General features: G+C 35.2%; 1 protein-coding gene across 1 annotated transcript in view; it reads right to left on the reverse strand.

Moving 5' to 3' along the window:
• Positions 1-4,225: 4,225 nt before the first annotated feature.
• LOC127426778 (extracellular serine/threonine protein kinase FAM20C-like) overlaps positions 4,226-13,016 on the reverse strand; it is a 63,340-nt gene continuing 54,549 nt past the window's right edge. Inside the window, exons 5-10 of the mRNA XM_051673807.1 lie at positions 11,727-11,842; positions 11,008-11,188; positions 10,040-10,149; positions 9,834-9,915; positions 9,626-9,685; positions 4,226-7,623 (exon numbers count right to left, since the gene is read on the reverse strand). Of these exons, the coding sequence (XP_051529767.1) occupies positions 7,365-7,623; positions 9,626-9,685; positions 9,834-9,915; positions 10,040-10,149; positions 11,008-11,188; positions 11,727-11,842 (808 nt within the window). The 3' untranslated portion in view covers positions 4,226-7,364. The remainder of the gene's footprint in view (positions 7,624-9,625; positions 9,686-9,833; positions 9,916-10,039; positions 10,150-11,007; positions 11,189-11,726; positions 11,843-13,016) is intronic.

Here is a 13,016-nt window from a genome sequence, read left to right on the forward strand (position 1 = left end):
AACGTCGGAACCCGGGGCGTGATCAACAAACTACAGTCACTCATTCACTCTTTGATTCTGGGTGGTCCGGTCCGATTTAAGATTGGATGTTTTGTTTTGCAGTGTTTCTTTTTATAGTCGGATCCACTTAACAATAATTGAACGATGAATGAAACATTAACAAACATGCTTCTCGTGGCTGTAGTCTTAACTCGTTCAGGTTGTTTTTGTTTCTCTCACTAAAAGTTGTTGTGGCCCCTCGAAATGAATCACATATCTCTCGGCAGCAACTCTTGGCTTCTGTAGATGCGATCTGTAATGCGGCATAATAGCCATAAATTGTGTTTCCGTGACTAAAAAGGGGATGTGTGTTCAAAAGAACATTTAACTGGGCATATGAGGGACTGAGAAACAGAACAAATATCCCACGGCGCGAGATGTCTGTGTGTGGCCCCTTGATCTGAGAGACAGATTAATCTCTCGGCCTCGTTTGGCGTGGACTCAGCTCGGACATTTTGGACTAAAATCGTTCATAATTGCTTCGAAAATCTGCTCTTCTTAGTCCAGCCAATTCATATTACGTATTACATAATAAAGTATATTATCAAGTAATATTATAAAGTAACTATACGCTTCGAACAAGAATTAGACACATTTGCGGCTTTGATTTGTAATTTTAACAGGTGAGATTTTAACTAAAAGGTTTAAAAAAATAAATAATAATAATAAATAATAATAATAATAATAATAATAATAATAATAATAATAAAATAAAATAATTTTGCATTCGTTAATTTTAAATCAAGTTAACAAAAGAGAATAATGATCAGACTGATATTTGCGTTTCCTGTCTGAGTGCACTGAGAGTGCGATCTGATTAGGGTCCCAGCGGAGTCCCGCTTCGTTCCCATGACGCCGTTTCCTCTGCTGGACCGTCTGCGGCCGCTCTGATTGCTGCTGTCCGATTAGTGGTCCCTGTCCCCCAGACCGCTCTCAGCTGAATTTCCGGAGGACCATTAGGCCTACTACACCAGAAGAAAAACACTGTGCATCATGTTCAGTCTCTGTTTATCCTGGTAAGTGTTTGATCGCAAATGCGAGTGATTTTTTCCCCCTGTAGCCTAACTATAGACCTATTTGAACTATTTCCCTGTATTTCCTTAATAGAAATATTAAGAATGCTATGTTCTTCATTTAAAAGAATTAAAATTGTGTGTTGAATGAAAAAGCACTTGTGGTGGTAATAGGGTGGAAACAGGTTATTCGGGGCAAATAATTTCAATGATCGATGTCTAAATATCAGCTGGGTCTTGGTTATATTTAAAATGTTTATTTTTGCTTTTTATAGAAGATGTGATCAAGCTTCACCATCTAAACGAGCACATGAGCACATTTAAAATGACTATTTGACAGTCACTTACAAAAAGTAGGGTACAACAATGGAGGTAAAGACTGCCTTAATTAAAATTAGCTTCTTTTTTTTTCTCTTTTTTTTTCTTATCACAAAATATATCAAGATCGGAAAATTCCGATCTTTTTATTGAATATTGATAGATCAACATCATTTGTGTGAAAAGTAATAACAGAAGGTTGTTTTGATTAGAATTAAGTTTTTAAAAAAGGTGGAGAGAGGACCTTTTACTCCACACTTGGGATAAAAGGCCCCCAAGAGGTTTATAGTGATGTTGTGTAGATATAGAGACAAAAGATATAGTGCAAAATCTGTAAACCTTTGCAAAGAATTTTGAGACAACAAGATGCTTTTTTTGGAGTAACAAAGATCATGCTTATCCAAAATAACTACTTCTGCAAACAGTGCACCATTTCTTGTAAATTTTAAACACATTTGGCATTTCATCACATCTCAAGTATTCTATAAACAAATGAATCTCCATTGTGATTGGATCAGTCAATGTAAGTCTAACTTAAGAAAAGCAATGGTGGCCTTTAGCCCCTTCAACCAGGGACGGATTAACGCACGGGCCTACAGGGCATTTGCCCAGGGCTTCCGACCAGCAGAGAGCCCTGACTATCTGCAGAAACTTCACATTACACAGAATAATATTTTATATATATATATATATATATATATATATATATATATATATATATATATATATTATTATTATTATTATTATTTACAAATAATTATTATTTTACAGTAACAGAGCAATGTTGAACACTTTGTCATAATATTTTTTTTTTTGCAATTGTTTTTAATTAATAAAATAATAATAAATAGGCCTTATGCTGCTTAGTCAGAGCCCTCTTGCTTAGTGGTGAGGGGAAATAATTGCATTATACGAGCATTAAAGTGTCAGTTTACCTAAAAAAGAAAAGTCTCTTATTATTTACTCACCCTCACGATATCCCAGGTGTGTATGACTTTCTTTATTCAGCAGAACACATTTGTAGAAAAACAGAAAAATATCTTAGCTCAGTAGGTCCTTAAAATGCAAGTGAATGGAGATTTATCTTTTGAAGGTCCAAAAATCTCAGTCAGTCAGCATAAACATCATCGATACAACTCCAGCGGTTAAATGAATGTCTTCTAAAGTGATATGATCATGTTTGGTGCGAAAAGTTCAATATTTAAGTACTTTTGAACTCTAAATCATCACTTCTGGTAAGCTTCACGAGAGGGTTGAGATCACGCGGTCTTTCGTGCGACGTATTACCGTTGCCATGATACAGACGTAACCTCACATTCTCCACTCAGTTGAGACATCAAGGATGAGCACAAAAACACACTATTGTGAATAAAGTAACAGATAAGTACAGATCTAAACCAAAATCAACGAAACTTCTGTACAGTGTTCCTCCTTCTCACTTGTAAACAGCGCTGCTCTTCCGGCTGTGACACACTTGTTTCAGTTCTCACGTGTTTCAAATGCCAGTGCAATTATGTCACACGTGCATACTGCTCCTGACCGGAAGCATGATTTAGAGTTAAAAAAAAGTACTTAACTTTTTATTTTTTTCACACCAAAAGTGATCGTATTGCTTTAGAACACATTAATTTAACCGAGTCGTATGGATGCTGTTTATGCTGACTCTCTGTGATTTTTGGAGCTTTAAAAATCGGATCAACATCCATTTTAAAGACCTACTGAGCTGAGGTATTTTTCTAATTTTCTTCAAATGTGTTCTGGTGAAGAACGAAATTCATACACACCTGTGATATCATTAGGGTGAGTAAATGATGAGAGAATTTTCATTTTTGGGTCAACTAAACCTTTAAGCAACACATTTATTTTCAAAGTAAACAAAATGAATAGAAAACCAACAACCAAGTGGATTTAAAGGAAAATAAGTAGTTGCTTCTGTAGTTGCTATACAAAGCGAACTGGTGAGAGAACCAAACATTAATGACGCTGTGGAAGACTTTTCTTGAAGGAAAGCAATAAAGAGACCCATCACATAAGCTAAGGTAAGAACACTGTTAATTTCTCTGAGCTTATTGACATGTTGCTAGTGTTTATTGTATTGTCTTATGATAGGACAATCTGGAGAGGCTTTAAATCTGTAGTGGATATTGATAATAAATGTAATAGTACATAAGCCTGTTTGTTGTGTTATCTTTAAAATACAGTGTGATGTGTAGCCTACTGTTTGGCCCGTCACGTATTAGCGCTATTCAGTTCTGTTTAAAGGGCATTCCACATGTAAACAATGCTGTAGTAAACGTGCTGCAACCGGTAGATCTTTGACATCCATTCATCAACATTACACTAGAAAAACGTTGCAACGTGATAAAGATCGCTCTTATTATATTATAATTAACAATTTCTACACTGCATGTGCACGACAGCAGCTTTAAGATAAGTGGGAGAGATTTTTACCCCAAATAGAAAAGTCCTTTTTTCACTCTAAGTCTCCACTTTCACTTTCACTTTTACATCTAAAAGTCACATGTGGTGCCTGTTTAGTTTCACTTTCACATCTGAAAGTGAAAGTTAAAGTGGAGATTTAGGGTAAAAAAGGACTTAAATATTGTTCTCTTTTTCACCCACACCTTCTGAAGGTATGGATTTAAACACGGGAGTCTTATGGATTACTTGTTTCCTTTATGTGATTTTTGGAGCTGCAAAGGTCTGATCACCATTCATTTACATTGTATGGACCTACAGATCTGAGATATTCTTCTAAAAATCTTTATTTGTGTTTTGCTGAAGAAAGAAATTCATACACATCTGGGATGGCATGGGGGTGAGTAAATGATGAGAGAATTTTCATTTTTGGGTGAACTGTCCCTTTAATTATTTTATTATGAGCTAACATGAACCATGTCATACAACAGTCAGAGCCTGAACATTTCCAAATAGCCCAATTGTAGCTGTGCTATAGCACAAACACAAGGTTTTATGGTTGCCTGATTCTCTGTCTGGTCATTGTTATTAGCCAGTTTAGATGATTGGACTACCAGCGAGTGGGGTGTTATTGACCTGGTAGACCATCTTAGTTAAGCTGGTTAGGGCTGATAGACCCACTCTGACCAGTAACAAACCAGCTACCATGTTCCAAAAAAGAGCTTGACCATAAGTTGATATGACCTTTTTTTTTTCTCAAGGTACATAGTTTTATAACTTTTTATCACCAAAGATGTTTTTTAAAGCATTTAAATGGAAGAAAACATATTTGCTAAAAAGTTTAAAACGCTGTCCTAATTTTTCTGACAAAAAAAATAAAAAGCAGTTCCAGTGTTCAGAAATTATCACATAATTATCACATTAAAATTGTATTAAATATTGTTTTGATAAATTTATATCGAGGAGTGTTCTAAGGCTGGTCAGTGGGCACCAATATTCATTGAAAATTATATGTTTCATTTTTTCCACTTTGGAGTTTTTTTTCTAGGTATCATACGCTGCAACTGAACAACATTAATTGATTACAAAATTAAAATAAATAAATAAAATAAAATTCTATGTATAAGACCATTTGCTGAATCTCTCATTTTATTGCACCAAAACCAGGGGAAAACTGACACAAAAATTCCCATTAAGAGACAAAATAAAGTACTGTAGCAACAACAAAAAGACACTGTATTCCTCTGTAAATGTGAAAATACTAACTGTACAAATAAAGGAAACATCAAAACAATGTACAAAATACTTGCCCAGCAGCAGCCATCCCCTCACTATAAATTCTAATGTCGCCATGATATAATAAACCACATTTATTCTGCTGATTACTCTGTTATCTACATAACCGAGTATTCAAGTATTTCTATAATTGCACAGGCACTGGATTCACATAGTATTTACACAACTTTTTCAGCAGTTATACAAATGTGATTTGTAGCACAGCAAAGAATGCTGAGAGCTTTACATAAACGCCCAAACTCTCCCCACACTGAACTAAAAAGACACTTAATGTTATAATGTACATGCAATGTCTATACATACACTGGAGTATACAGTATATACTGTACAAAATAATTCTAAAAAAATATCTCAATCAGCAAAACAAACATGATCTTTGTGCTACTGCCTATGACTCTGGGCTACTATAAATCAATTCATTGTTTTTTACAAACAGATCAGCAATTCTAAATGGATAAAAGTATCCATTGTAAAGTTTGTGGCCAATTAAATTAGCTGATTCGTGTTTTTCTAATGTGATTGAAAGATTTAGAAAAGGTATAGACTGCTGTATTAGCATATGTATAGGACTAGAGATGGGTATACCAGCATTTAGACCTATGGAGCATCAGTCACATACTCCTCTGAGCACATTAAAACATATTTTGTTTTAGTGTCAGTTTAATAGCATGACAATTTTACAATGATCCATACTGTAGGTTTATACATAATCAGCATCACTGTGCCCCTTTAAAGTAAAAATTTTGGGGTCAAATGTGGTAGAAATGCAGCAATCACACTGTTAACAATGTTGATTATTGATGTTTGAATATCGTTTTTTTTAATTTTTTTAATTTTTTATTTTTTTTACTACATTTGATGTGCTAGTAAAGAGATTAGACTAAGCCAGAATTATGCAAGTTGTTAAATGTTTAGGATGTTTTTCTGAAATCCAATAAACTGTCAATATTTTTTATACATACTACACATCGTCACTTATCTACTTGCTAGCACAAATACTGCAACTCGTTTAATGTACTACGCTGAATCTACCTCTTTGATTTCATGTATAGAAATGAAAATGGTATGACTGACATGTTGAAAAATGAATATGAAACTCAATAAATAAGCTCTGATCATCTATAACATGGCAGACGGGTAGTATATTTTCTGGAGATAACTCACCCTTCACTCAAAGCTTTTTGTCCTTAATAAGGTACAGTAAAGTAAAATGAATTGATTTTTGAATGCACAGTTCCTCATTTTCCTCCTTGCTATGGAGAGAGTCAAAATACCTCATTTTATGCAAAAACATGAATGTCCACATATATTCAGATGTCATTCAAATGTACAGCGGCAAAAACGTTTGGGAATCTGTCATTCCTCATTAGTTTGACCTGATATGTGAGTAAAAGGTTATCTTCTGTTGCTGCAAATACTGAACCTTCAGCCAAACATTCACTGTAACAGTTGATCTGTCCTGCACATCAGTTTTTTCTTTTTTTTTTTTTTTTTTTGATACCACTCGTTAATCTCTAAAGTTTAAATAAAATGACAGCAACTACTGAACCAATGATGTTCAAGCATTTTGCATGTATTTATTTTGATCCTTTAACAGTGGTTCTAAACTGGTTTTGCTTCAGGACCCAGATTTGACATTAGACATCAAGTAGGGACTTATCATAGGCAAAATTGTAGAAAGGTAACAAAAATATCCTTAAAATCAAACATTGAAAGTAATTAATGTTAGGCCTACCAAGAACTGCAAAAGCCAAAGCAGTAAGTACAATTATTAACATGATGTGGGTTGAATAGGAACATTTATAATTTGGTAAATTTGGTTAAAACAACATTATAACCTGTGCAAATCAATGGGGCACTTGTGGAAGTGAGTCAGTTAGGATTTATTATTGTTATAGAATTTATTTCACTATTTGGATTTAGATTTGCTTTCTCCCTGCTGTTTGTGAACCAGAACAGGTCTGTAACCCATTTTTTGGGTTGCTACCCTCCAGTTGAAAACCACTGCTTTATAACACTTGTTATGACCTACAGTATGAAGATCAGTTTACATTTAAGATTAAATTAATGCAGGACTGCAGATCACATTCTCTCAAACTTTCTCTTTCAACTGTGTATCTTTATTTAAACACATGGTCCATTGGTTGAGGAATGAGTCTTTGGAATTCACTGAATTCAGAGTTTATCAACAAGAGCATCTCTTGCAAGACGTTCATGGTCTATAGAGCTGTGGTGGGACTTCAAAGGACCCAACAGGGCCACCTAATCAGTCTGTGCCCACTACCTCTGTGGGACTGTGCCCATATCCATGCCCTCTGCGCCCATGTCATCCTCTACTACATTGCTGTAGCCCTCCTTCTCAATGCAGCCGGCCAGTACCTGGAGCACCAGGCGCAACCTGCGGTCCATGGCCTCTAGATGTGGCCTAATGAGGATCGGCGAGAGCGTGTCTGTCTGGAGACTTTCTTCCATCATTGCACTCAGTTTGTACTCCTCCTTAGCCAACAGCTGAAGCCTTAAATGGGTGGACTTCTTCAACCTGGGTCAAGCAGTAAGTCAGAATCACTACTAATACCTTAACAATATTACACCAAACTTTTAATCATTCAAATATTTGATTTATTACTTTATGTACATTAAAAATATCACACAAAATCTCAATATGGCAAAATTTGGAAACACTCTTGCAGTCAGATGTGTCATGCACCTATTTTAAAGACATGAGACAAAATAAGACATGGGACATGACCGAAGCAGAATTTTTTTTTCAAACAATTTCATTTCTTTTACAGAAGTGTTGGTCTAGTCCTAAAGTTTTCGTTTGGCGTGTAAGGGGACACAGAATCATATCTATCCATTCATCCATCCATCCATTCATCCATCCATATAAGTATATATATATTATATGTACAAATACACAAATATATGAATATATACAGTATATATATATATATATATATATATATATATATATATATATACAGTATATAGAAGGAGAGAGAGAGAGAGTACTGTTTTAGGCAGTTGTGAAAAATTTTATATATAGTAAGGATGTTTTCAAAAATGCCATGGAAAAATATAATTTAACAATTAACCATACAAACTGCAGTAAATAACAAAATAAAAAAATAAATAAAAAAAAATCAATATTTGATGTGACCACCCTATGCCTTTAAAACAGGGTTTTAAACCTTTTCAAGGTTGTTGGCTGAAAGGATGTTCCAAGCATCTTGGAGAACTTGCCACAGTTCTATGTATTTAGGCTGTCTCCCTTGATTCTGTCTCTTCATGTAATCCCAGATTGATTCAATCTGGGTTCTGTGGGGGCCATGCCATCTGTTTCAGGACTCCTTGTTCTACTTCAATTCTATTCTATTTGCAATAGGAATGTCTGGAAATCTAAAATTGATATTTTCTATTGACACACTTAAGCAGAAGATATAAAATAACCATCTTAAGATGACAAATGTTTTTGTAAAACATCTAGTGTGCCTAAGACTTTTGCAAAGTACTGTACCATATATAATTTAATTAATATATTTATAAGTTCAGATAGCAATTTATATATATATATATATATACAGTACTGTGCAAAACTTTTAGGCATTTGTGAAAAATGTTGCATAGTGAGGATGTCTTCAAAAATAATGCCATAAATAGTTTTCATTTACCACTTAATGTCATACAAAGTCCAGTACACATAAAAAAACCTAAATCAATATTTGGTGTGACCACCTTTGCCTTTAAAACAGCACCAATTCTCATAGGGACACCTGGACACAGTTTTTCTTGGTTGTTGGCAGATAGGATGTTCCAAGCTTCTCGGAGAATTCACCACAGTTCTTCTATCTATTTAGGCTGTCTCAATTGCTTCTGTCTCTTTATGTAATTTCAGACTGACTCGATGTTCAGTGGGGGGCTCTGTGGGGGCCATGACATCTGTTGCAGGGCTCCCTGTTCTTCTATTCTAATCTTTTCTATTTGCAAAAGTAATGTTTGAGAGTCTAACATTTATATTTCCTATTGACACACTAAACTTGAAGATATAAATAACCATCTTATGACAAATGCTTTTGTGAAGCATCTTATGTGTCTAAGACTTTTGCACAGTACTGTATATATGTGTGTGTGTGTGTGTGTGTGTGTGTGTGTGTGTTTTATATTAAATTTATATTTATAGCAAAACTGCTATATGAACTTCTTATTATATTTTCATAAAAACTGAATTTGTGTACAAGTTTCAAATAACTATAGTGGGTAAATGATAACAGATGACAGAATTTTCAGTATAAAGCAAAAGATCTATGGAAGGTGGGACTCCATTGGACTGACCAAATGTGGTTGTGAATGGGTGATATGATCATGCAACTTAATTATCAAAGATGCAAACAATTTTTGTTTTTTGAAAGTTTGAAATCTATTTTGGTCGAAAATTTGGTGGGGCATGTGCTACCTCAGTTTAAATGGGCATGACACTTCTGCTTGCAGTGAGTTGACAAATTCTTCTAATAAATTCTTCTTTGTTTCGAGTTAATACTAACCTGCAGCATTGACTCAAAGGCACCAGTATGGAAAGCTCATCATGAGAATGTTTACCAAAGCTGAACATTAAAAGATAAATCAGACAGAAAATAACTATTACATTTCAAAATGTAAACAGCACATTAATAATGAATTTATAATGCTATTTTCAATTGATATATATGGTACTGTGAAAATGCATCCCAAAAAAATTATGTACTGCCTTACCCTCTTCCATTATCAAGATGAATAATGAAAGTTTCATTTCCAAATTTTTCAAATGTCTCATAATGATGACGATCCATATTTCCTTTGAAGAAATACAGGACAAAAATAATGTACACCATAACAAGCTAACATTTATTACAAAAATGCCTTGATTGAATTATGACTTGTTTACATACAAATGGCTCACTTCTCTAAAATCATCTTACCCATGAGGAAATCAAATATGGTCATGTCCATAATGTCAAGCAGGCGAGTGCCGCTGTCATAGGGTGGCGTCTGCTTCACCTCCTCACAGTAGTCTGGATCCACCTCCCACCTACAAACACAGACCTCATTAGTTTACACTGACACACACACTCTACAGAGAAAAACAACACAGCATTTATGGATGTCACTGTAACAAGAGGCAGGACGGTTAGTCAGAGGCTAAACTGGCTGGTTAGAACTGAGAAGGTGCAATGTGCTGCATGTTTAATATTCTCCCATTCAGTTGAATCGGTGTCTGTCTTCCTGCCACATGTTGCACTATATTTACAGTACCGCAGCCACTAATGAGTGCACTCATTCGGTTTTTATGAGTGGAAACAGAGAGTAAAACCTGAAATAATGAAATGTTATTTATTTCAAAAAATATTTTGCAGTGAATATTTTATATTTCAGCCTTTTTATCAAGGCGATTCTGAGATTTCAACTTTAGGGAACCTGAGCCCCTCATAAAGTGAGATAAGGTTGAGACCAGTGAGTCATGTTTCTTACTTATAGTGTGAGAAGTGTGATACCTTTCTAGATTAACAATTATTTCTTGAAAGTTTTGAAGGATTGGTGCAGTAAGGGGAGAATTCATAATTCAAGCAATGTTTTCAGTAAACATGAAGAGGGATCAGATCACACAAAATATTTTTTAGGGGGGCTCAGATGCACGATGCAGGGGCTGAGGCCCAACTTAACAGGGTTTAGAGTTGCTTATGATCTAAATGAATTATCCCTTTAACACAGAGATATAAGAAACGTTTTTTTTTTTTTTTTTTTATGCTTGGCTTTTATTATTATTTTAAAATAAACATAAAAGACCTCTTGCAGATCTGACTGGTTATTTGCAATCCTTGGTGTTCTTGCATATGTTCTCATTTCTTCATCAATTTTATAAATAAAATGAGAGCTGTGTGATACTCACTCTGCTTTCTTTCGCTTGTGATAGGATCTCCTCCAGGGATTTCTCCAGGTCCTGCGCTTGGCCAAGGCCAGGTCTGGCAGAAAGGCTGCTAAAGAGCCCTCGATCTGGTCAGGCTTCCCACACAGAGCGTGTTCAGTAGAGCAGTAGTATGAACATTCACCATAAAAGCAAATGTTATTGGCTGAAGGGATAATAGAGAGTAAAAAACAAAACACAAATGATATATACATTAAAGGTCAAACAAACCACCTTAAATGTATGATAAAGAGAGTTCAACACATTTAAATGCTGTGTTTGCTCTTAAAATTTTGTGCAATTTTTTTTAAATATAAACACATTTCTCAATTTCAGCCCATCAAAGGGAATAGTTCCAATCAGATGTCTTACTGGTCAATGACTTTAAAACAAACTGCCCCATCTGCTGGAATTTTAGAGTAGTGGGAGAAAATTACAGTTGCTACTCATTAGGTAATGAGATAAGTTCTGTTCCAAAAATGTTTGGAGATAAGCACAGAAAATATAAAGCACAACTTAAGATGACTGAATAACAAAAAATTCTAGCTTAAATTCCTGCTTAGAAATTGTTATCTTGCTTGGTTAAGCATTATATGGACCAATGGTGGGTCCAGTTTAAGCCAGTACATTGATTTAATTGATAACTAGGATGGGCGTGGTTACAGACAGACTCACGAGAGAGGTGAATGGTGGTTGGTAAGTACCTGGTGAAATGAAAAATGTTCTCCACAGTTTTTTGTCACGGGTCACGTCTCTGATCTCTTTGGTCATATTCACCAGTCGCCCAGCCACTGGCGGCACTCGACGGAAATCCAAGATCCTGTTGATGAATCAATAAGACATGGATATATATATATACATGCTTTAGTGCATCAATAGTTAAAATAAGTGTTAGATTTCCAAACATTCCTTTTGCAAATTGAATAGAAGCAGAACAAGGAGCCCTGCAACAGATGGTATGGCTCACACAGAGCCCAGATCTCAACATTATTGAGTCAGTCTTGGATTAAATTAAGAGACAGAAGCAATTTCGACAGCTTAAATAGACAAAGGAACTGTGGCAAGTTCTCCAAGAGGCAGTGTCAGATTAAGGTACTCCGGGCCCCTGGGCTTGCAGTTTTGCTGGGGCCAGCCAGTCGTCGGAGCGGAATGTTCTTACCCTATGACCATGCACTATACGAACGCATTTCGCTGTTGCGCACCATCTCCGTGTTTACATCAGCCTTATTTTTTGCTAACGTTGGCCCTCTAGTGGCCTGGCCCCCTGGGCACATGCCCGTAAAACCCATTGGATGATCCGCCCCTGCCAAGAGGATTGGAACAACCTTGAAAAACTGTGTGTAAGTGTACCTAGGAGATCTATTTTAAAAGCATAGGGTGATTACACCAAATGTTGATTTAGTGTTTTTATTTTTTACTGCATTTTGTTCAAAGTTAATTAATAAATAAAAAATATTTATGGCATAAGTTTTGAAAACATACTATACAAAATTTTTCACAACTGCCTAAATCGTTTGCACAGTAGTGCATATATGACGTAGAATCCACTCAAAGCACAATATTGTTTCAAACAGCAAACTGAGGAAGATCCAAAGTCAGGTAAGATTAGGAATATTTTCTACCACTAGATGGAGCTCAAACCATATTACATCAAATACATTTAAGCAACTTTTTAATAACAAATCAGTACCCTGACTGATTTTACCTTGCAAATAAATTCAGCAATAAATTAAGCCATGTATTTTTTGCTGAATTGAAAATGTACTGAAGTAAATCAATAGCTTTAATTAGAAACATAAATCTTTCTTCCTTCCTTTCTTCCTTCATTCCTTTCTTTCTTTCATTTTTCTTTCTTTCTTTCTTTCTTCTTTTTTCTTTCTTTCTTTCTTTATACAGCTTGCTGGTATATTTGTATGAACTGATCTGTGTAAGTACTCTACCATCTGCTCATTCATGTTTTAAACCTATTCACCTTGCGTGCTGTATGTATGTGG

Source organism: Myxocyprinus asiaticus, chromosome 36 (assembly GCF_019703515.2).
Source record: "Myxocyprinus asiaticus isolate MX2 ecotype Aquarium Trade chromosome 36, UBuf_Myxa_2, whole genome shotgun sequence".
NCBI lineage: Eukaryota > Metazoa > Chordata > Actinopteri > Cypriniformes > Catostomidae > Myxocyprinus > Myxocyprinus asiaticus.